Source organism: Astatotilapia calliptera, chromosome 10 (assembly GCF_900246225.1).
Source record: "Astatotilapia calliptera chromosome 10, fAstCal1.2, whole genome shotgun sequence".
In the NCBI taxonomy this organism is placed as follows: domain Eukaryota; kingdom Metazoa; phylum Chordata; class Actinopteri; order Cichliformes; family Cichlidae; genus Astatotilapia; species Astatotilapia calliptera.
The window spans coordinates 24,737,326-24,758,103 of NC_039311.1; the positions used below are offsets into that span (position 1 = coordinate 24,737,326).

General features: G+C 42.1%; 1 protein-coding gene across 6 annotated transcripts in view; it reads left to right on the forward strand.

Moving 5' to 3' along the window:
• Positions 1-941: 941 nt before the first annotated feature.
• nsd1b (nuclear receptor binding SET domain protein 1b) overlaps positions 942-20,778 on the forward strand; it is a 36,444-nt gene continuing 16,607 nt past the window's right edge. For 2 of the 6 annotated variants that reach the window (XM_026181089.1, XM_026181090.1), the window contains exons 1-7: positions 2,309-2,784; positions 3,157-4,061; positions 8,676-8,820; positions 11,052-11,224; positions 11,412-14,418; positions 16,714-16,826; positions 16,952-17,207. In XM_026181089.1, coding sequence (XP_026036874.1) covers positions 2,667-2,784; positions 3,157-4,061; positions 8,676-8,820; positions 11,052-11,224; positions 11,412-14,418; positions 16,714-16,826; positions 16,952-17,207 — 4,717 coding nt within the window. In that variant the 5' untranslated portion in view covers positions 2,309-2,666. Of the gene's footprint in view, positions 1,114-1,207; positions 1,301-1,624; positions 1,855-2,204; positions 2,283-2,308; positions 2,785-3,156; positions 4,062-8,675; positions 8,821-11,051; positions 11,225-11,411; positions 14,419-16,713; positions 16,827-16,951; positions 17,208-20,778 lie in introns of those variants that run through there. The other 4 variants (XM_026181092.1, XM_026181094.1, XM_026181093.1 and 1 more) reach the window with 4 other exon arrangements.

Below are 20,778 nucleotides of genomic sequence, written 5' to 3' on the forward strand. Positions count from 1 at the left end.
TTTCACACTTTAAATCATTTGCAAACGGAAGCTCTGACTCATAAAGCACCTGAACCTGCAATGATGCAGCGGTGGAAAGTCCGGGAAGCGGAGACTGACCGTGAAACCGAGTTGAGTGACGCCAACAGCGGCTCGCCGGGAGTTGCGCGACCGTGCCGATCCGCGGCGCTATTCTGCGCTGCGCAAACCCCTTAGCAGGCCCTGTCCTTTTTGCCCGTCTCTCCCCTCGCCTTTCTCCTGTCTGTCTCTACAAGTCTGTTTTTCTTTCTCAGCAGACCACTCCTGCCAAGATCGAGGCAGAAAAGCAAAACGCATCCTAAATCGTCCGGGTTTCCCCCTCCCTCTCAAACGGAAAGAGGAGCTCACACCAAGTGTGTGTGACGGCAGAAAGCGTACATTAATCTGACTCTTCTTTGTTCTGCTGGCTCAGAAATGATCTTATCGGACTAAAGGGTGTATTTATTTAACATCAATAGTTGACCCACCCAATGTTTTTTTGACAGAGGAGGGGTTGCGAGTGCTTTTTTGCGGCATGTCGGTTGTAAATGCCGTTTCTCACATCGCCACCCGGTGACTGTGGAGAGGTGTGTGTATGTGTGTGTGTGTCTTTGTGGTTGGGGGGGGGGTATTTTTTCGTTTACACCTGAAACAATCCCCCGACCATCCTCCGTGTCCCCAGTAACACATCCTCCCCACAAATCTTCAAATCTGGAGATTTCCTCAGCCATAAAAAACAAACACACCACGGCAGAAATCTCGTATGTCTCCCCGGCCGAGTGAGCTGCAGTTGTTTTCAGCTCTCAACCCCTCCGTGTGACAGAGAAGAAAAGCCTTCCCTTCAGACGTGCACACAAAAAGAAAAACTGGAAGCAAAGCAGCACGGTCGACGGTTAAAGTGCCATTAAATGTTGTGGTTTTTGCTGTCAAGACGTACGTTTGGCACACACACACACACACACACACCAGAGGATAAGAGAGCCTCAGTCCCCCTCCTGTCGTGGCAGAAACGCTCATAAGACAGTGACTTTGGGAGGCACAACATGTTACAGAAAATGTTACTGCCGTGACAAGACCCAAAGCAGCCTGCAGAAACCCCATCAGAGCACGGCAGAGGTGCGCTTTGTGGTTCAGTTTCTCCGTGACTGGGTGAACTTTATATCGAACATATATTAACACTTTGTGGCCTGTTTTTTTTCCCTCCTCTCAGGCTGGAGGACTCCATTTTGAAGGGACCGGGTGTGCAGCCAGAGAGACTACACAGCAACTCGTCTCAGGAAAGGAAACCCTTCTGTTTTTCCGGGTAGACTGCTGCACCATTTCACAGCCTCTCAGACGTGGTGGTGGACATTTTTGTTGATTTATTTATTTTTATTACTACTCGTCTTATCTCCAGGAGCATGTGAGCTTGCCCTCACATGCGGGGGTTGTGGTGGTGGTGGTGATGAAGAAGATGTCAGTTGTTGGCACAAGTTTGGCATATGGCATGTCATTGATGAAGGCAGCCCGCTTTGGGTTAATAATTGATGCTTGTAATTAAGAAGAGGGGCGGGGCGATTTTTTCTTTAGGTGTCGCGTGGTCGTCCGGTGCATTTTTTTGTTTTGTTTTGTTATGGGGTTTTTTGATGGCTGACAGCTCAGATTTTTCTCCTCTCTTTGTGTCTTTTTATATATCTTTTTTATTAAGGAGAAATTTACGGCCCCCTTCTGTGCTCCATGCTTTGGACCGGCTGGGGAGGGAGGCAGTGGTGACGACTGGCAGTGCGCACAGTAGAGATACTGACTTTCAAGGGGCAAGGCAGAGTCTGCGGGCAGGAAATAACCATGCAACAGAGCAAACATCCATAGACTGAGGAGGTGAGGGGGGATTATAAAGTTGTAGTTATAACAAAGCAAAGGGGGAGTGTCGCTGGAGGAGCACAACACGCCTGAATTTCTATTCCGGGGGCCGCTGGACCAGGCTTTTTAGCGCATGTTGAGAGGAGGAGGAGGGAGGAGGAGGAGGTGGAGGGAGGCTGTGGAGGGGGGGTAGAGAGTGAGTACGTTTCACAGGATCCAGGCCTAGTAGTATTGCCGCTGGGACTCTCCTCATCCGCTTTCAAAAAATTGGAAATTGACACATTTAAACGCCAAAATGAGCGGGGCGGGGGTCATTTTTGCGCTGGCCGACAGTGGAATGGTAAGATTCTCGCGACACATCCCGTGTCATGTGGCGTTTTCTGCGTGATTTTGCTGTTTGATGCACATAGCCTGCATCTGTCGGAGGGAAGCCCGTGGAAGTGTGTGTGAGTGTGTGTGTTCGTGAACTTGTTGTGTGTGTCGTGGTCTTCGCATGTTATGTATGTATGTGTCTTGTCTCTCGTGCATTCACTGAGCCACTGGAGAGCAGCGAACGACACGACACACACACACACACACACATGCAGCTGCACACAGACATACAAAAACACACAGATATATGTAGATGCAAACGCGCACACGCCTTTTGGGCACGCGCACGAACGGGTCCATTTTAATTCGCGTTTTCAGCGCCGGCGCGTGAACGCGGGCTTGATTTTCTTTTTTATTAATTATTTTTCCCCCCAACACGACGGGATGTGATAATGTCACCGGGTTTATTGATACTGTAGCCATGCGTGCGAGTTTACAGGCTGACCTTATCGCGCTTGATGTCATTTTCATCATATCGCGATAACATTCCTAAAAGGATTTTGCAGCTCGACCGCGGTGTTTGCGCAGAATCCCCTCTTACAATGACACGTTATTATTTCGACCTTCCCGTCGTCAGTGAGTCTGTTTACGTTTTTTTTTTGTTTTTTTTTTCCCAAATTTTGACACCACGGGAAGGCAGGCTGTGTTGCCTTTTGCGGATCTCGCCTCTGTGAGCTGTGCCCTTTCTCTGCCACTTTTTTTTTTCAAATATCTCATTACTCATTACTGCTTGGGATAACTTCAGATAAGCTCTTAAGACGTTTAAGTGACTGAAAGATGTGCCGAAACAAAATTTTAAAAAATGTCACAAATAAATCAAAGAAAATAACAGCCTTGAAGAATCAGAATGGATTTTAATGTACAAGGCATCTCCCAAAGTCTTTATGTTTTGGTTTTCCATTTAATGAAAGAAGGCCCTTCATTGATTATTTTGTCTTCATGTTTCAGGGAGGAGTCATGCCAGCATGAGTGGGCCTTACACAGGCCCAGGAAGGGAGAGTCATCAGACCAGCTGCCCTTTGACCCCTGGGTGTGACCTCACCGTCCTCTCCTGCCCCTCCAGACGCCAGGATCACAGGCTTGGGCTAACCATGTCAGGAGGCACCTCCTCACTCAAACATGCTTCCTCTATCTATGGGTTCACGACGCAAAGGGACCACTCCTCCTCATCCTCCTCCTCATCTTCGTACAGTCCTCTCAGGAGGCTCCAGCATCTCACCACCATGGTGAGCCAGCCTGACCTGGTCTTGCCGCTGCGGGAGCCAGAGAGGGGATGGGAGTGGGGGACACATAAGAAGAATAGGGAGAATATGGAGAGGGACTCCTGGGCTGATTGCACTGGCAGGGATCACTCTGGAACCCAGGTTACAAGCCGAGAGGCAACCGTTGTTAACATTGCTTCCAAAAAGAAACAACCTGAGGTCCAGACGGGAAGTAGAGACACACCGGCGCCTAATTATACTGATTCTATCACTTCGGAGAAAAAGACAGAAAACTGTTTCTCCGGCCCACCCAGTCCGGCCTTCTCCCTCGACAGTAACAGTCCCTTTGCGAACAACTTACTCCACTTTGAATCCTCTTTGTTTGAGGATGACGACAATGACATGGAGCGGAGGACCGTGCCACCTCTCAGTGGCATTCAGGAGAAACGGGAGAAGGTGGGGAATGTACTTCAGTCCGCCTCCGGAGACGTAAACTTGCACTCCAAAGACTCTTCTCTGACGACAGCCAAAGTCGTCACCCGCTCCCAGTCCTCCGGTCAGCGCAGGAGATACTGGGATGGCTCAGAGGACGAGTGGGACAGCGACACCGAGTTACTGCTATTTGAGGATAGCCCCTCAAGGCATTCAATGGCAAGTTTTTCCCCTTCTAAGTTATCTCGTCATGAAACAGCAGCAGTTCAGAGGTTTTTAGAAGTAGCAACGGCTTTTGGGTCTAGCCAAAGGATTGCTGGCATTCACCTGGCTGGGAAATACTTTCTCCGGAGCTGGATTACAAAACTTTTTCCACACACAAACCTTGACCATGACATGCAGTGGCTCACTGCCTGTAACCTGTCATAACAAATCACTGGTTATTTTAAATGCTGGCCTGATGCAGACAAACGCACAGCTCCACGGCTGTTGCCCTGCCTTTAACAAACCGCAGCTGTCTGTTTTTAAAAAGCAGCAAAGGATAATTTTCACCTCCGCCATAGGTGTTCAAGCTGAGGGCAGAACTGAAGGGAGGGCGTGGAGGGTGAAATATGATGCCAGCGGTGCCGATGGCTTACTGACGGCATGCTTAGCTACAGGGCCTGCAGTTTGAGCTGTAGCAGAGGACACACAACAAAGGCTATGGAGGCAAATTACTCAAAAGCTCTTATTTAGTTTTTGTTGCGATTTATAGTAAAAAGTGACAGTTCTTTTACAAATCCGATTTTAAAATACTCCTTAAAACTGCAGAACCTTTCTAAGAAGTTGCCTTTACCATCTCAGCAGTCCAGTTGTACTCATCAGTATCAGTGTGAATTTTACATACTTCTACGATGCATATTTCCAAAGTGCTAAACAAACACTGAATAAATAGTCCACAGTTAACCCACTAAATCCCCGGTACCATTATAACCATCCTATAAAGCACACGATTGACTGTAGGTACCAGTTATCCTAAAATCTATGACAAAATGTCAAATTTCATATTCATATTAATATTAACTTTACTGTTTGCACTGTTTTACATGTTTTTATGATGGAAAGCCTCTGTGGGCTGCCTTCTTTAGGACACCGATAGGCTCACATAACAATCGATATAAATACAACACAGCGGATGTTTTCACTCAGTACAGTATATTTAAAGTAGGATACAAACAAAGTCCATACCATCCTTTCACATGCACAAGTTCAAAAGCATGACCACAAAATCCATTTGAAGGCACCGTCTGACCATCAACCAGCATCTGGACCCTGAAACTGAAGCATCTAAATGAAATGCAGGCGTCATTCAAGGAGGTTCCTTCCTGCTATAAGGGAGTTTTTTCTTCCCACTGTCGCCAAGTGCCTGCTGATAGGGGGTTGTCTGACTTTTGGTGTTTTCTCTCTGTTATTCTAGCATCTTTACCTTTAGAGTATAAAGCACCACGAAAACAGCTATTGTTGTCATTTGGTGCTTTATAAATAAAATGTTATTTAATTCCTACAGTGACCTATCAGAATGTCTTAAAAACCCATAAAAGCTTTTTGTTTGTAGACATGATGGGACATTGATGGCAGCCTCACAGGAAAGCCGTGTTCGTGAAAAATTCAGTTTAGTTTCCTGTAGTTTAAAGAGTTTTCCTCAACTCAAAGGAGGTATTTGAATTAAATAAATTATATAGTACATCATGTGTTGTTACCTTTAGAAGTGCTGGTAAAAGGATTAAAAGGCTACTTTGGACAGAGCTGGGCTAGCTGTTATCAGTAGGCTTAGCTCTCATGTCCTGGCTTTACCCCTGTGAAACTGTGTCAGACATGTTGGATGGTTATTTAACTAATAAAATATTTGGCTAGTTGTAGTTATGGTATCTTAACCTTTTAGTAAAGTGACAATCTTAGGGGTTTTCATTTAAGTAGCAGTGATTATTGAGCCTCTGAAGCTATTCCCATATTTTATATATTTGCAGCGATGTGAACTAGGTGTCAACAAAAACAAATAAACAAAAAATGCCATATTGAGTTCATGCTAATTTAAGCCAAGCCAAATCCTTCAGCTTCAAATTAAAAGCATTTAACGGTTAAAAAACACATGATGTCAATGAGTTGAGCTTTTAAAGTGGTCACGTTCTGCATTTCAGAAGAAACATTGGAGTATTTTGAAATTGAGATGCCATATCCATCTGCGGTGGTGAAGAGAGAGCTGAGTGTGAAAGCAATGCTGTTCATTTACTGGTCAGTTGTCGTTCCTACCCTTATTTACGCCCATCAGGTCAGGGTAATGACCGGAAGGCTGAGATCCCGGATTCAAGTGATGGGAATGAGTTTCCTCCAAACAATGTCTGGGCTTAACCTTAAAGATAGGGTAGGGAGTTCAGTCATTTAGGAGAAGAGCCAACAATCTGCAGCAGTGGCTTGGGTAGCTGACGAGGATCCCTTCTGGACACCTTCTAGGTGAGGCGTTCCAGTCATGTCCTAATGGGAGGAAGCCTCAAGGCAGGCCCAGGACACAGAGATTACATCTCTTGGCTGGTCTGGGAACATCTCTGTGTCACCCTGGTTGGAGACTGTGGCTGGGCACAGAGAGGGCTGAGCATCTCAGCTCATACTGATGTCCCAGATAACTTGCAGAAAATGGATGGACGTGTTTTGAAATATTGCAGGGAGTAATAAAACAAGAACAGCCACAATGACCACAGTGTGGTTGGTTATCTCCACCAGGTAACCAAGTATTACTTTCACTATTCCCTGTTGTTCAAACTCATGCTGCATGCAGCTTAAAATCAGGTCACAGTTGGACTGCAGAATGATGGCAAAAGACAGGCTGCCTGTCAGCTTTATTCAAATGCCAGTAGTTTGTTTTTGCTGGCCAAGAAATCTGTGATCTATAGCGTAAAATCTGCATTTGCTGTTCCTACTATCACCCGCTGCAGTGATTCTCACACTGTGAGGTGTAGCGCCACGGCCGGATGGATGGGGATGACCAGGGGAGGGAAATATGACAAGAAATTCGATTCTTTTTCATTTTCAGTGATTTTTTTGTTTTTTGTTTTTCTCTCTTAGTCTAAAGTATGTCATGCCAGAAAAAGGTTGAGAACTAACACCCAGGCTTTTAGATTGACACCTTAAGTGAGCTTGTCTCCAGTGCTAACAGCTTTTCTGGTCACACAGCTCTCTCTGGAGCCCATAAAGCTTTATGAGACTTTATAGCCATACATCCTATAAAGTCTCATATGTGAGCACAGACTAATAAAAAAACAACTTTGCAAATATTGCAAAATACAACTAGTGACAATTTCTGAATGCTATATCATTTTATTTCACAATAATCCAAAATAAAATGCGTAGAATACTTTTTAAAGTGAAATTCTTGGTCACAGAAATGAAGAAAATAACTTTTTCATTCAACACTCATTTTGAATTGAGTAAGATATGAAAAGTTGTATCAGAAAAACAAAAATCAGTAGATGGAAGCAGAAACGTAAAATTTAATATAGTTATATTACAGGTCTTGCAGTCTCCCGTAGCAGTCGTAGCATTAAAGTGTTAGGCTTGTATCGGACTACTGATCATGCAATGTGGACACGGCGTCTTGGCCTTACAAGACACTCACGTGAAATGAGGCACTAATCTCATTTTTATTACCCCGAATTATTTTGTTGTGGTTATTTTTATTTATAAAAAGATTTGCATTGGTGCTTGTTGCATTTTGAATGCCTCTCGGTATATTTTAGGCTTAACCTGAATCATTAGACTCATCCGGGGCAGTAGGTCTAAAAAATGAGAAATATGCTCATGTTTTTAATTTTGTGGTACAACTTGTGATATTTGCTCAATCCAGCATAAAAGGTTGAATGATAATAGCATTTTGTTTAATTTTTGTGATAAAGAAAATCATGTTAAATAGTATTCTACATTATGTTTTGCATTATTGTGAAATGTAACTATATACAATGCAGAAATTGTCTTTTGCAAAGTGAAGTTAGTGTGTTTTCAAATATGGGACTTTGCAGAAGTCCTTCATTTTTTTTTTTTTTTTTTTACTTTCTTTTTATTTCAACTAGCTTATACTGAGAGCTTTTTTAGTGCACCTGTCCCAAACTGCAGATACTGATTTAATTTTGTGATAAGAGAAGGGCAGTGAACATTTCAGGCTTTAATCTTTAATAATTTCTTATATATTCATGTTCAAACGTGGACTCAGATTGTAAAAAAATTATATCTATTTATAAAAAATACATGTTTTATATAAGCTAAATTATGTCTAAATTTCAAACTGTGACATTTTCAAGAAAAATCAGAGCTGATTAAGCAGAAAAAATTCAAAAAAATTGATGACTTGAGATGCAATGACCCTTTATTTTTACACAGGGTTAAATCATAGCAGCTCCCAATGTCAGCCCTCTGGTCAGGCCTGCTACATGCCAGTCATAATTCAGGCCTGCTCATGTATCTCCAAGTTCAGCCTGGTTACATTTACACAAACAATCCAGCAGCTACAATTGGTACTGGGTTTTGGTGTTTCCATGCTGAGGTTTGTGTCACGGTTTGAACTGGGCATGATGACAAGTTAAAATTAGACCACAGAAAAGGTTTTTGGAGGCCGTGAAACTGAAACTTTTGGTTAAAATATAAAATGATAGTAAATCCTTTTCATATCTGTTTGTGTGAAATATTTGTACACTTACACAAGGTCATATTTTATCTTTGCTCTTGTCTGTTATATCTTCTGTACTGTTCTGTTAAGTGAAAATAATTCTTTTACTTATATTTCCCTCTTCATTTTTCTGTTGTCAGCCTCAGAGCAGCCTCAAGAAAAAGTCTTTGCCACCTGTGAAGTTTGTTGAGGGTGAAGTCGTTTGGGCAAAGTTCAGCCGGAGACCATGGTGGCCCTGCGAGGTGATTGTTGACCCCGTACAAGGAGTCTATCACAGAGCGAAAGGTGGGCCTGGAACATTGTTGACTTACTGTGATAACCCAAGCCGGTGCTTGGTAAATGAGTAGCTTTTAATTGTTCTGTGCAATGGTTTGGTCTCTTAACTTCAGCTGGTGGTTACAGAATGAATCCGTGAGTCAATTAACGGTGATTAACAGCACATACACAGCCTGACGTTGAGGCTGTTTGAGATATATTTGATTATTTTAACTTCTTATACTGGGGTTGCCAACTTAAAGTACAGGTTGCAGTGAGTGTGGGGATTTTGGGAGAAAATTATGAGGTGTGGTAATTTGGCTACACTGCAACTATGTGCTTCAGGAGAAAACTTTGCCACTTCTGTAAAGCCTGAACAATAATACCCTTAATAAATAGTGAAAGCCCAAATCTGCAGGTGGTGTTCTTTACAGAACAATTATACTGGTTTATGTTTTAATGGTTTCTAAACACAGTTTAGCTAGGTTCCCCAGTCATACACGGTAGGTTAACTGGTGAATGTGACTGTGAATGATTGTCTCTCTGTTATATGGCCTGTTTATGCCCGCCGTTCTCACAATGACGACAAAAGTGACGTCACATCAACTGGCGCCGCTGCTGTCATGTCTGTTATTACTGCCACTTGAATCAGATATCAGTGCAGGAGCTCAGACGTTCCCAGATTAAATAGAGATGAAAAGGGGGGGAAATGTCGTGACTTCTCCTCATAAACCAGCACTGATGTGGGGATTTTGGCTGAGTGGCGACACTTATCGTTCGGGAGTAAACTGTAACAAGTGGTGATGTAAATGGGTTGGAGATATGCTGGCGTTACTGTTCAAAGTGACCAATGTGGTGAGCATAAATTGGCCATTAGTCCTATAACAAACTGGCAGCCTGTCCAGGGTATATCCCGACTCTTTCCTAGTGACAAGCGGGTTAGGCTGCAGCTACAGCCACGACCCTGAATTGGTGAAGTGGAAGAAAATTGATGGATGTACACAGAACATTATCTCCTTATGTGATGCCAGGATGATGCCTTCCTGCTTTCTCTGGACAAAATATGTGTTTTTCACATGAAGTACACTTAAAAGATTACTCTCAAATTCATGCTCTCTGACATGAAAAGACAATTGTATGTATGTGTGTAGTTCTGTACAGTTTCATAAAATGTGTTTTCAGAGTTACTAGGCTACCCGTTTCCATATCAGAGGCATTCAAGCGGCAATAATAATTGGTGAATAAAAGCAACTGCTGTGTTTACTTACAGTAAAATAAAGACATCTGACATTATAAAGTTCAGGAATGAATTCGAGGGCTATGCGACTATGTATCGAGTGATGACTGCCTGAGGGTTTAGGGATATTGTCTTATTCTGTTATGTCCTTACTGTCCCTTACTGTAATTCTGTGTCTGGAATAATTGGTTTACAAATAATTAAAGAAGCTATCATTGTGCCAAGTGCATGCTCTCACTTTTGGGACGCTCATATGGATCCTGCTGCCAAATGTTATCTTAAGTGACGGATGACAGTCCTTTTCTACACTATGTTATCATTGGCTAGTTTTTCTTCACCTTTCACCATTTTATCAATGATGAACTATGATTGTATGCAGCTTTCTTAAAAGCTGTCATATATTGAGAACCTAAATGATTATGTTGGCTATGTGTTAGCCGCACATTAGTCTTTGTATACAAAGAATTGTTATTCACAAACAGTAACAATAACATTTCAAATTGCTCATTTATAGCAAATTACAATGAGTTTTTTTATTTATTTGGCGCGTTTCATTTCACGTAAACATAATGTGCCTAACATTAAAGATATAAATTAAAAACCTATGTAGGTGTCCTATGTCTTAAGGGAATAAAAACAAAAAAAACAAAGAAAAAAAGCATGATTATTGAATTTTTTTTAATGGTTCTTGGAGTGTTTTTATGATTCTAAAGTCACAGCGGGCCTCCTGCTGCGCCTGTTGCACATTTTCTTTTAATTTTACAGTACCTCCATAATCTGCAGCATATATGGTACTTTCCTTTCCCACAAAGAAGAAGTTCCATATAGAGCCATTTTTTTTCAGTTGATAGCATTGTGGTCATTTAGCAATATGTCATGCTCATAGTTCTGACATAAAGACATCATGTATTTCCATCAGTTATGGGTTGTTAAGACTGCTGTCTTCTTATATTTTCAAGTTCCCTTTTCTTCAGGTGATGCACTGATCTGACTGGACTGAGAGTAATTTTTGTTGTTGTCTCAGAGCCTAGCGACCGGCCCTGTCGGCTCTACCATGTCAGGACGTTTGGGGAGCCCCAGGAGCTGGTTTGGGTGGAGGAAAAATCAACTCATACTTTCCATGGAGGCTTTGAATTTGAACAGCTCCTCCTACTACGGCGGAGGGGGAAACAAAGGGAGCAGAACAGCAAATACACCGTAAATACCATTTTATTAATAGCAGGACAACACTTGCATGCCTTGAGTTAAAAAAAGAACCTTCCTGGTAGATAACAAAGGAAAGCTTGCACGTCCAGAAATAAAAGACTTGCTAAGGCCAAACAGGTTATTTCTGTAAGCTGAAATATGCGCAAAGATTGAGGAGTCTTTGCTTATCTTTCTCTAGATTGCTAAGCGGTTTAAGGAATCCTGGAAGTCCAGTGTGGCAGAAGCTGAATCCATTCTTCCTGAGAGACCCAAAATGGCGTCTTCCATGTCTTTGTCCATAGCTGATGCCTTCCATGATGCTTCCCCACTGGAAAGAGAGAATAAGACCCATCAAAACTTTCTTCCTGTCACTTCATCTGTCTCCACCCATACTGAGACGTCACACATAACCAATGGATCCATTCCATCCCCAGTAATTACACCCCCTGTTACAACTCCAACAAAGCCAAGCACTTTAAAGAAATCTTCTGGAAAGAAGAAACAGAATGAAGCATCAAAGGATACAAAAAGTAAACACTCTAAAAAGACATTGAATAATAGTCCTGACAAATCGGATAGAGACAGTGAGGAGTGCCCGTACTCTGACCTTGAGTCAGTCCCTAAAATTTTGTGTCCTAAAGCACTTGAACGTCAGCCTAAGCTAGTTCCAACTCAGCCGTCTGTTGTGGTTGTCAAAGAGGTAAAGAAGCAGCCTGAGATTCAAAGTGGTCTTTGGTTTAGCAAATCGAGCAAAGACAGGCGACCTAAAACAACCAGTCCAATGCCAGACCGCAGTCTCTTCAGTAAGGTCCCCTGTAAGAAAAAGAGCTCATCTGTTATTAGTAAAAAGACACCAGCTTCTTGTGCCTCCTCCTCTGTCAGTGCCGCCGCCAACGAGCAGTCAGGATTGTCGGACAAGCAGAAGACCACTGAAACGAATCTGCCTCCTGAACAGTCAGGAAATCTAAAGTGTAAAAACACTGTTGCTGCTAATGGGCACTTTGGTACAGCTGGTGGTGTGGGTGAGCAGAAGTCTCTAGACTCTGAGGATAGTGGTTGTTCAAAGGGTAGAAAGTCATTTGCCAGTTCAGTGGATACCATCAGTGGCACATGTGGCCAGTTAAGTCTTTCAGACATTAAGAAGTCCTTAGAGGCCACCGTGAAAGATAATTTGAGTGATCTATCCAGGTTTTCAGAGAGTGCAAAGATTGTCAGTCAAACTGAACATTCTGATGCGACATCTACTAAAAAACATTATACAACTGAAAACATTGCTGAGGAGGAAAAAGAGAGCAAAAATGCTTCAGCATCCTGTTTACAAGATAAAACTACGGACCCATTAGGGTGGCTAGAAACTCAAACGAGTCTGGTCTCTAAATGTAGGCTACCCTTTGTCAAATTAATACGCAAGGACATAAAAGATAAGAAGATCTCAAACTCCAATACAACTATTCATTCCAAAGACCAACCTGGAAGCACAAAGAAAGAGAGAAGATCGGATACTAACATGACTACATTGTCATCCAAACAATCAAACTGGATGGATGGTCAGGGAAGAGCCTCAAAAGACGAGGTAGTCGCCTCCAAAATAAAAGTCTCAGTTAAGAAATTAAAAGCACGCGGCAAGTCAAGTATGGTTAATTTCTCATCAGAATCATCACATGAGAATATCATGACCTCAAATGTTTCCACTGAGGAGTTTGGTAGCCCAGAAACAGAGGGAATACCAGTTTCAAATGGAAGTCTGAGTACTGTGAGTTACTCATCCTCGAACCAGTCAGATCAGTTTGAAGGTAAAAAGACACCCGACTCTAATGTAACAAGCAAGTCTTCTGAACAACTGGTCAGACCAGACCAAGCAACCACATCTGTCACATCACATAGAACGACCGTTCCACCATCTCACCAGCGTGCAAGGTTAGCATGTAGAAGAGCTTATTTTCCAGGACGTCCTTCCTCTGAGAAAACCAAGAAAGTGGCCTATAAATTAAAGCGTGGCCTAGATGAAGTGAATAAAGTCATGCAAGAGCAGCCTGCCCACCTCCCGGCCAGCAGTCGGCTGATGACTAGAGCGCTGAAGGCCATGCAAGAGGCTGAGGAAAAAAAGCGTGAAAAAGTCAAAAAGGAGGCTGAACAGAAACAACCCTTGAATAATTTTAGAAAATCTGAGGACCTGAGCTGCAGTCCCAAGGCCAAATCGGACTTTTGCACTAGTAAAAAATCTCCAAAATCACATTCTAATGACAGTGTTGAGTATGCGCCTGACAGTTTTTCCAGTTGTAGCAGCCCCCATTTGATTTTTTCTGATTCCAATGACTATGACACAGATGTTAAGAGTGAAGATGAAGACCTCTCAATTCCCTCAACTCCACCGATGGACTTTATACCTCTTACTTCTAAAGCAAAGGCAAAGAAGGAGGATTGCTCCTCAGATGCATGGTTATCGCATTCACCGTCTTCGCCATTTGCTTTTATAAATGCCTTTAAAAATGTTGAAGAGGTCTCTTTTCAGTCCCTGACAAATGAAAGCAATGGTAAACCAGTTTCTTTCAAGCCGGACACCAACTACAAGTTTAGCACCTTCCTTATGATGCTGAAGGACTTGCATGACACTAGAGAGCGAGACGGTGCGCCCTTAGAACTGGAGATTGGGCCACCAAGTGCACATGTTAAGGAAGAGCCTTTAGTGATGCCAGGGGAGGCTACGCCTGCAGGACAAGATCAACAATTAGATTTTGTTCATAGCATCTCAAACTCAAGTCCAGATAAAACCATAGTCGCACATAATGAGGAAGGTCCGTATCAGATGTCCAAGAGGCCCTACAACAGACGGGGTAGCTCATCCAGGTGGAAAAAGAAAGCCAATCGCAAAGTGCCTTGTCGTCGCGCCAGGTCTGGGCCTGGTTTCCCAGGACTTGAGTCAGGAATGTCGTCCATGCCAGCAAAGGACTCTTCATCAACAGAGGATTGCTCATCAAAAATGCCGGGCATATGGGAGCAGCCTGGAGGTGGTGAAGGAGCAGTTGTGGTGACCGAGGAGGACAGTTGGAGCAGAGTAAAGGAGAATCTACAGATCATGGTGCCTTTGGAGCAGAAGGGTCGTGACATTGCACTGTCTTTGGAAAAGCCTAATGGGCTTGTGGACTGCACTAAGAAGAAGGCGAGCTTGACGCACAACACTGGAGAAGGTGACAAGGATCCGACAGGTAAGGAGAATTTAGTGTAGAGGCCCCCCATGGAGAGACTAAGCTGATGGGTGTAATGTAGAAGAAAGATAATGAGAAAAACTGAATAGAAGCCAGGGAGGCAAGGGAGAGCTAAAAGCAATTGTTTTTAAAGAGGTTTTTGTGTGTCTCAAGTGCTCCCACACTAGCACCGGCTTTTTCAAGTGTATAAATGCATTCATATTAGTGTGTTTACATAAACTGCTAGAACAAGCAGAATGGTCAAAAGGTTAAGAGTAAAACCCTGAACTCTTCTCTCCCTCAGTGGTTGCCATCTTGGCTTAGTAGCAGAAACATAAGGATAATTTCAGCCAGTTGAAGGCTACATCATCAGCGTTAATTTTGATTAATGACAATTAATGACAGTCACACCATGTTTAGAGGCCATTTCTCCATCTCTTGTTTATTTTTTAGAATTTTGTTTTATTCGTTGTTATAAATGCCAGTACAGATAAACCGGCTAATCACTAAAATCCTCAATGCAAATAACCAAAATATAGATGATGTTTGTCATGTCTTTGCTGTTTTTTTTGTTTGTTTGTGGGGGTTGTTGTTGTAAAGGTTGTGTCGATCGGATTAGCTTCATAACCGTGTGTACTCGTTACCCTTTGATTACTCAATTACAGAAGTACCTCATTCTGTTTAGATTAAATATTAAGCACTCTGGCAAATACCTCCTTAAAAAATAAATACTTCAGCCATTTTCAACTGCAAATTGCTAAACGTGGCCAATATCAGTTTTATACAATACGATTACGTCAAGTAAAACAACACTGTAACTAAAACCTGCCATAAATGTTGCCATGAGACAGAGTCAGACTGATATCAGTGTGTGAGGCAATTACATGCAGACGGTTTCTGATAATACAACAATTAACTGTGATAAATCACACATCTGTCACTGACTACATAGGTAGGAATTTCTGTTTATTACATTTGTTCTCAGCAATAATCAGAATACATCCAGTTCATTTGAGTCCCCTCAAGTTGTGCTGATTGGGAAAGACTCCTTCAGACTGATGGCAACATGTTGGCAATGTGTCTGCTTTTATAAAGTAGGTGGTGAGTCAGTCCAAATTGGATTGTGACTGTTTGCAGAAAAGTTGCCTCCCATCGGGCAACCTGTGCAATCGCCTTGTGATTAGAAGTGGCCATTGGTGTGCAACAGCCTTAACGCTGGGACAACCATTTAGTCGCCACTAGTTGCAATTAGTCACAGAATATGAAAAAATTTCAATTAAAAAAAAATCAGTACAATTATCAGGCAGCTGGAGATGATAATCTTATTTATTTGGTTATTTGTTATGATACATGGATACATGCTGTCCTATTTTTACTTGCACAACTGAGCCATTAGCTTTCACTGAATTAGGGGGTTGTTTTGTCAAGCTGAGTCTTGGTTGATTTTTTTTTTTAGGTTGAGCCAATTCACAAGTTTGGTCGGCTAACATTATCTGCATGTGATGAGCCCTCTTGTTCGTAGTATTCCCAGCAGGGGCGAGTCTACAGAGGGGGAGACAAGGGAGGGCAACTGCCCTCCCTGCTGTAGTGCCTTGCCCCCCTAGCTTTTGTTAACTCCATTTACACATAGGGGATTTTCAAATACTTCACTGAAGAGTGAAGTATTTGAAAATACTTACGCCTCTTTTGTGTCCCTGTAATGGTACAGTATCATCACGCAAAATATCGTGATGCTTTTCTGCATCTGTTGTTTTATTTTTCCCCAACCCTAGTTTATACAATAATGTGTATGAAATGAAAAATCTGTGTTTCTGAATAGTAAATCCTTTAACCACAGGTGTAAATCTGTGTGCACATTAAACTGCAGGTATAAAAGTAACAGTACTTTAAACTGTTATGTTCAGTTCTGAATTCTGACTTGCCATTGAGGAATTTAAAAAAAAAATAGCAGTCTGTTTCTGCTCATGTAATGGGTAGACTACTAACATAGTTAGTCTACCAGTTGTACAAATACTAGTGCTCTCAGTGTTAATGTCGTTAAAATGACGTTGACGCCATAACCGCATTAACACGGCAAATCTCCGTTAGTGAGTTAGCGCGAATCGCCCCGTGCGTGGGGCTGCACGGCGTCAATGCATTAGCGCGGTTAGCTCGTTAACGTGTTAGCGCAGTCCAGCCACACACACGAGGTGATCCGTTAACGACATTAACGCTGACAGCACTAACAAATACTGATGCTGTCAAAGGGCTAAATAGGTCAAAAATAAATGTATATCTATAATCTTTTTAAAAATAAAATAAAATTTGTCCCCTTAGCACATAAACGAATAAGAAAACCAAGCAAGAGGATGCTTGAATGGACTGAAGAGTACGACCAGATTTTCTCCGTGAGGAAGAAAACGAGAAAGCCTCTCCAGTTGATTGGAAAGGTAAAAATCACACAAAGTAAGCTCTTTTGTAAGTACACATTATTATATGAGCATAACAGTTTAGTATTAACCAGCCAGTGTAACTTTATACTGCTTCACACAACTCATGCAATCTGCTCTCTCAGGCCTCTCAACCCATTACCTCCATATCTGAACCCTCGGAGTGTGACAAGAGCATGCAAGTCCAGCCATCCTTGAACTTACTTCCCGAAATACAGACACCACCCCCTGAGGAAATCTGTGCAACGACGCCCTCTGACCTACAAATTCCCTGCACTGAAAACACACCTTCACAAGATGCACCTGTTCTTTCCATCGACACGTTAACCCCTCCTCCTGAAGCAGAACCTTCGCTACCAGAAAGCATCGTCAAAGACAATGGTAGGACTATGTTTGTGTGCTTTTCTTTCTGAGGACACAAGTTCAGGTCAAGTCTCTGTGTAGACTGTGGTTGAAATATTATACGGTTAACTTTAAGATTTTCCTGCATTGGCGCTAAGAAGCCTGAACCATGACCAGAAATATGCAGATGTGTTGTAGACAGCGTTGTGGCCATAGGCACGGGTATCGACGTGCTCCTCTGCCATTTCAGTACTCATACCTTTCACACAGGGTCAACTTATACATGAACTCTTTTAATAAGTGCTGCTGAAGGTTCTACAAGTTAAAAGGTTCTTTCACTTGATAAGGGCAAGGCTTTTAAACTTCTCATTAGTGGTCATGATTGCCTTCAAATGGTAGTTTCTATTTGCCAGCATAAAAATAAATGTTTGACATCGGACAGAAAAGTCCTAGGAACTCAGTGAAGCTGTAAGAAGGATAATTGTAGATTTATAGAAGCTGTGGAGATCTATTGGAGTCCTTTCAAAACAACTGCAGATTCCATCATCAGTTCAAACAATTGTACATAAGTACACCTTATTTGGTTAAGTCACCACTTTGGATCTTCTGCTAGACCTTGTCAAACTGTCAGCCTCAGATGAGAGGAAGTTGGTTAGGACGTTCAGGAACAACCTAGGAACCATCAAAGGCTCAAGGCTGCTGTGAACTGGCAACTGGTGGAACACCAGTGTCGCTGTTCACAGTGAAGCCAGTTTTACATCGACACGGAGTGAGAGGATGCCGATCAAGAAAGAAGACCGTGCTCCAAAATCAACGCCTTCAAGCTCAACTGAAATTTGCAGTTGCCCAGGTGAACAAGCCAAATGCTTTTTGGAGGACAGTTTAAAGGTCAAAGACAAAGATTGAGCTGTTTGGCCTCTAGACAAGAGGCATGTATGGAGGATTAAACGTGGAGCTGTCAAACCACATAAGAACACAGTACCAACTGGTGCATGCATGGTGGCGGTATCATTGTGCTCTGGGGCGATTTTGCTGCCTGTAGTACATTGCACAAAGTGGATGGAATAATGAAGGAGGAGGACTTCGTCTTCACCATCAACAGCTAGACGCTTGAACACACTTGGACACAGTTTGGTGTTCCAACAGGACAATAAACCCAAACACACATAAAAACTGGTTTTAAATGGATAAAGAAGGCTAACATTAGGCTTCTGGAATAGCCTTCTGAAAGTCCCGCCCTCAACCATGTTGAAAATTTGTGGACTTAAACAAATATTAGTGGAGACGTATTTATATATTTGACCCTGTGTGGATTAAAGAAAATTAAAAATAAATTCAAAGCCCAAAATTACCGCGACATTCATGCCGCTGATAAGCAGTAATAAACCTGTAAGCACAACTGCACTTAAAGAAAGGCAAACAGAAATGATACAAGAACTTAGAGCTGGGCGATAGAATGATAACGATATGTATCGCGATATAACTTTTACTCGATAGAGAAATTAAGCTATCGCGATAGACCTCGCCGCTCTTGTCCTCTTAAAATAAAAAAAATAAAAAATAAAAAAAAGGTCAGCCAATCCAAACTAAGTAGCGCAGAGCCGAACCAATCACAGCCGCAGCGTCACGTCGCGTGACTTGTTACGTACAGCACAAGTGCCAAGCCGCACGTGTGTTTGTTTGGGAAGCAGCCAGCGGGTAATGGAGGAAATGAGTGTGCCGACTAGAAAAATCAACCGAGCGTGACCGAAGAGAAAACAGATGATGGTTCCAATGCCGGAGATTGTGGAACGGAAGAGCCATAGAAGTTCCGTAGTGTGAAGGTATTTCGGCTATTTCAAGTCTGACAAAAAACAGAGTAGCGTGCACTGTAAATTGTGCCGAAAGCAAGTCTGGAAATACAATAAACTGGTGCATGCGTCACACTGCGCCACGTTATTGTTTCGGTGAAATGAATTTCTACAATACTGTTACTGTTAATTCTACTCTCTGCAGTGTTTAAATGCTTACATACACACACAGTTACTGTCCGTCCACACATACGACTCGGTTCTGCTTCTATGCCGCAGCTTTGTTTACTTTTTCCCACCGAGGCTTCTAGACTTCTGATTGGCCAACATTTCTGCACGGTTAGGAATCTAGCGCCACCTGCTGCTTTGGCATGTTCATAGCAGCGTTTTCCTTCATTTCTGCCTTTATGTGTGGACGGGATTATTTTTTCAAAAATACCCGTGTACGTGTGGACGTAGCCTCAGTCTCTGACTGGAAGCGCTAATTCGTCATTCGGCTTTTGTCAGACTAAAGTAACTGTTAAAACTGTTTGAAAAGCTCAGCTATACAACAAGGAGAGATTGAGAATTTCCTTTTAGTTCTCAGTTTATTTGATATTGACAAAAGTTAGTCAGTTTTGTCTGTTCTTCTGTAAAACAAACTAAGATTTATTTTTAGAATTAATATTTTGTTTCTAAGTGGAATTGACAATTTAGTCTGTTTCGTTTGTTCTCTTTTGAAACTTAAACGCTTTAGCGGCTGCCTTTTGTGTAGTTTGCAATATTTGCCTTTATTTATCTGAAAAAGTCTCATGTTCCTTAAGTACATCTACCCTGTTGAACTTATTATGGGAAATAAATATTTAAATAAAAACAAGCTGCTGATTATTTCACATTTTACTTGTGAGCAACGGCACATTTAAATCTTACAAACATAGTTATTTGGCTTATATCGTGATAGATATCGTTATCGCCTGAAATGAAAAAAACATCGTGATATGAAAAAATCTCATATCGCCCAGCTCTACAAGAACTGGAACATGACAGGAATTCCTAAGAATTTGTAAGAATGAAGTTTGTGTTTTGTTTTAACAGGTTACAGTTCAGCGTGCAGTAAGTTAAGTGCTTAAAGTAAATACTGTCAGTAACACTGTAAAATGAGACCAGCTTAAGATGACTGGTTAAACAGGAGCTTTAACCAAATGAAGAGTAAATATTGTATTAAGCTTTATCAGAATCAGAAACTTTAGAATCAGAATCAGAAACTTTATTGTCATTGTCATGAGAACAACGAAATTAAGAATGGTCCCCGATCATTGCATCATCCCTAGCAATATCAAAATATAAATAAAACAATAAAATTCAATAAATAAAATAGATAGAATACTTAAAATACTAATAAGATATAACAGTAAAACATTCACATACATTCCCACACACATGCTTCAGACCGTGCATAGATTAACACAAGAGTGGCGTGATGGACATTTTTTTGTAGTATTCAGATGTGTTATTGCAGTTGGATAACAGCTGTGTTTGAGTCTATTAGTCCTTGCTCTGATTGCCCTGTACCGTCTGCCTGAGGGCAACAGTTCGAACAGGGAGTGGCCAGGATGTGAGGTGTCTTTTATGATGTTTTGGGCCTTTTTAAAACAGTGGGCGTTGTGTAGAACTTCCAGTGTGGGGAGAGGGCAGCCAGTGATCTTTTGGGCGGTGTTAATGATCCCTTGGAGTGCTTTCCTCTGAGCCCCTGTGCAGCTAGTGTACCAGATGCATATGCAGTAAGTTAGAACACTCTCAATGGTGGCTCTGTAGAAGGACACCAGCAGTCTCTGTGTGAT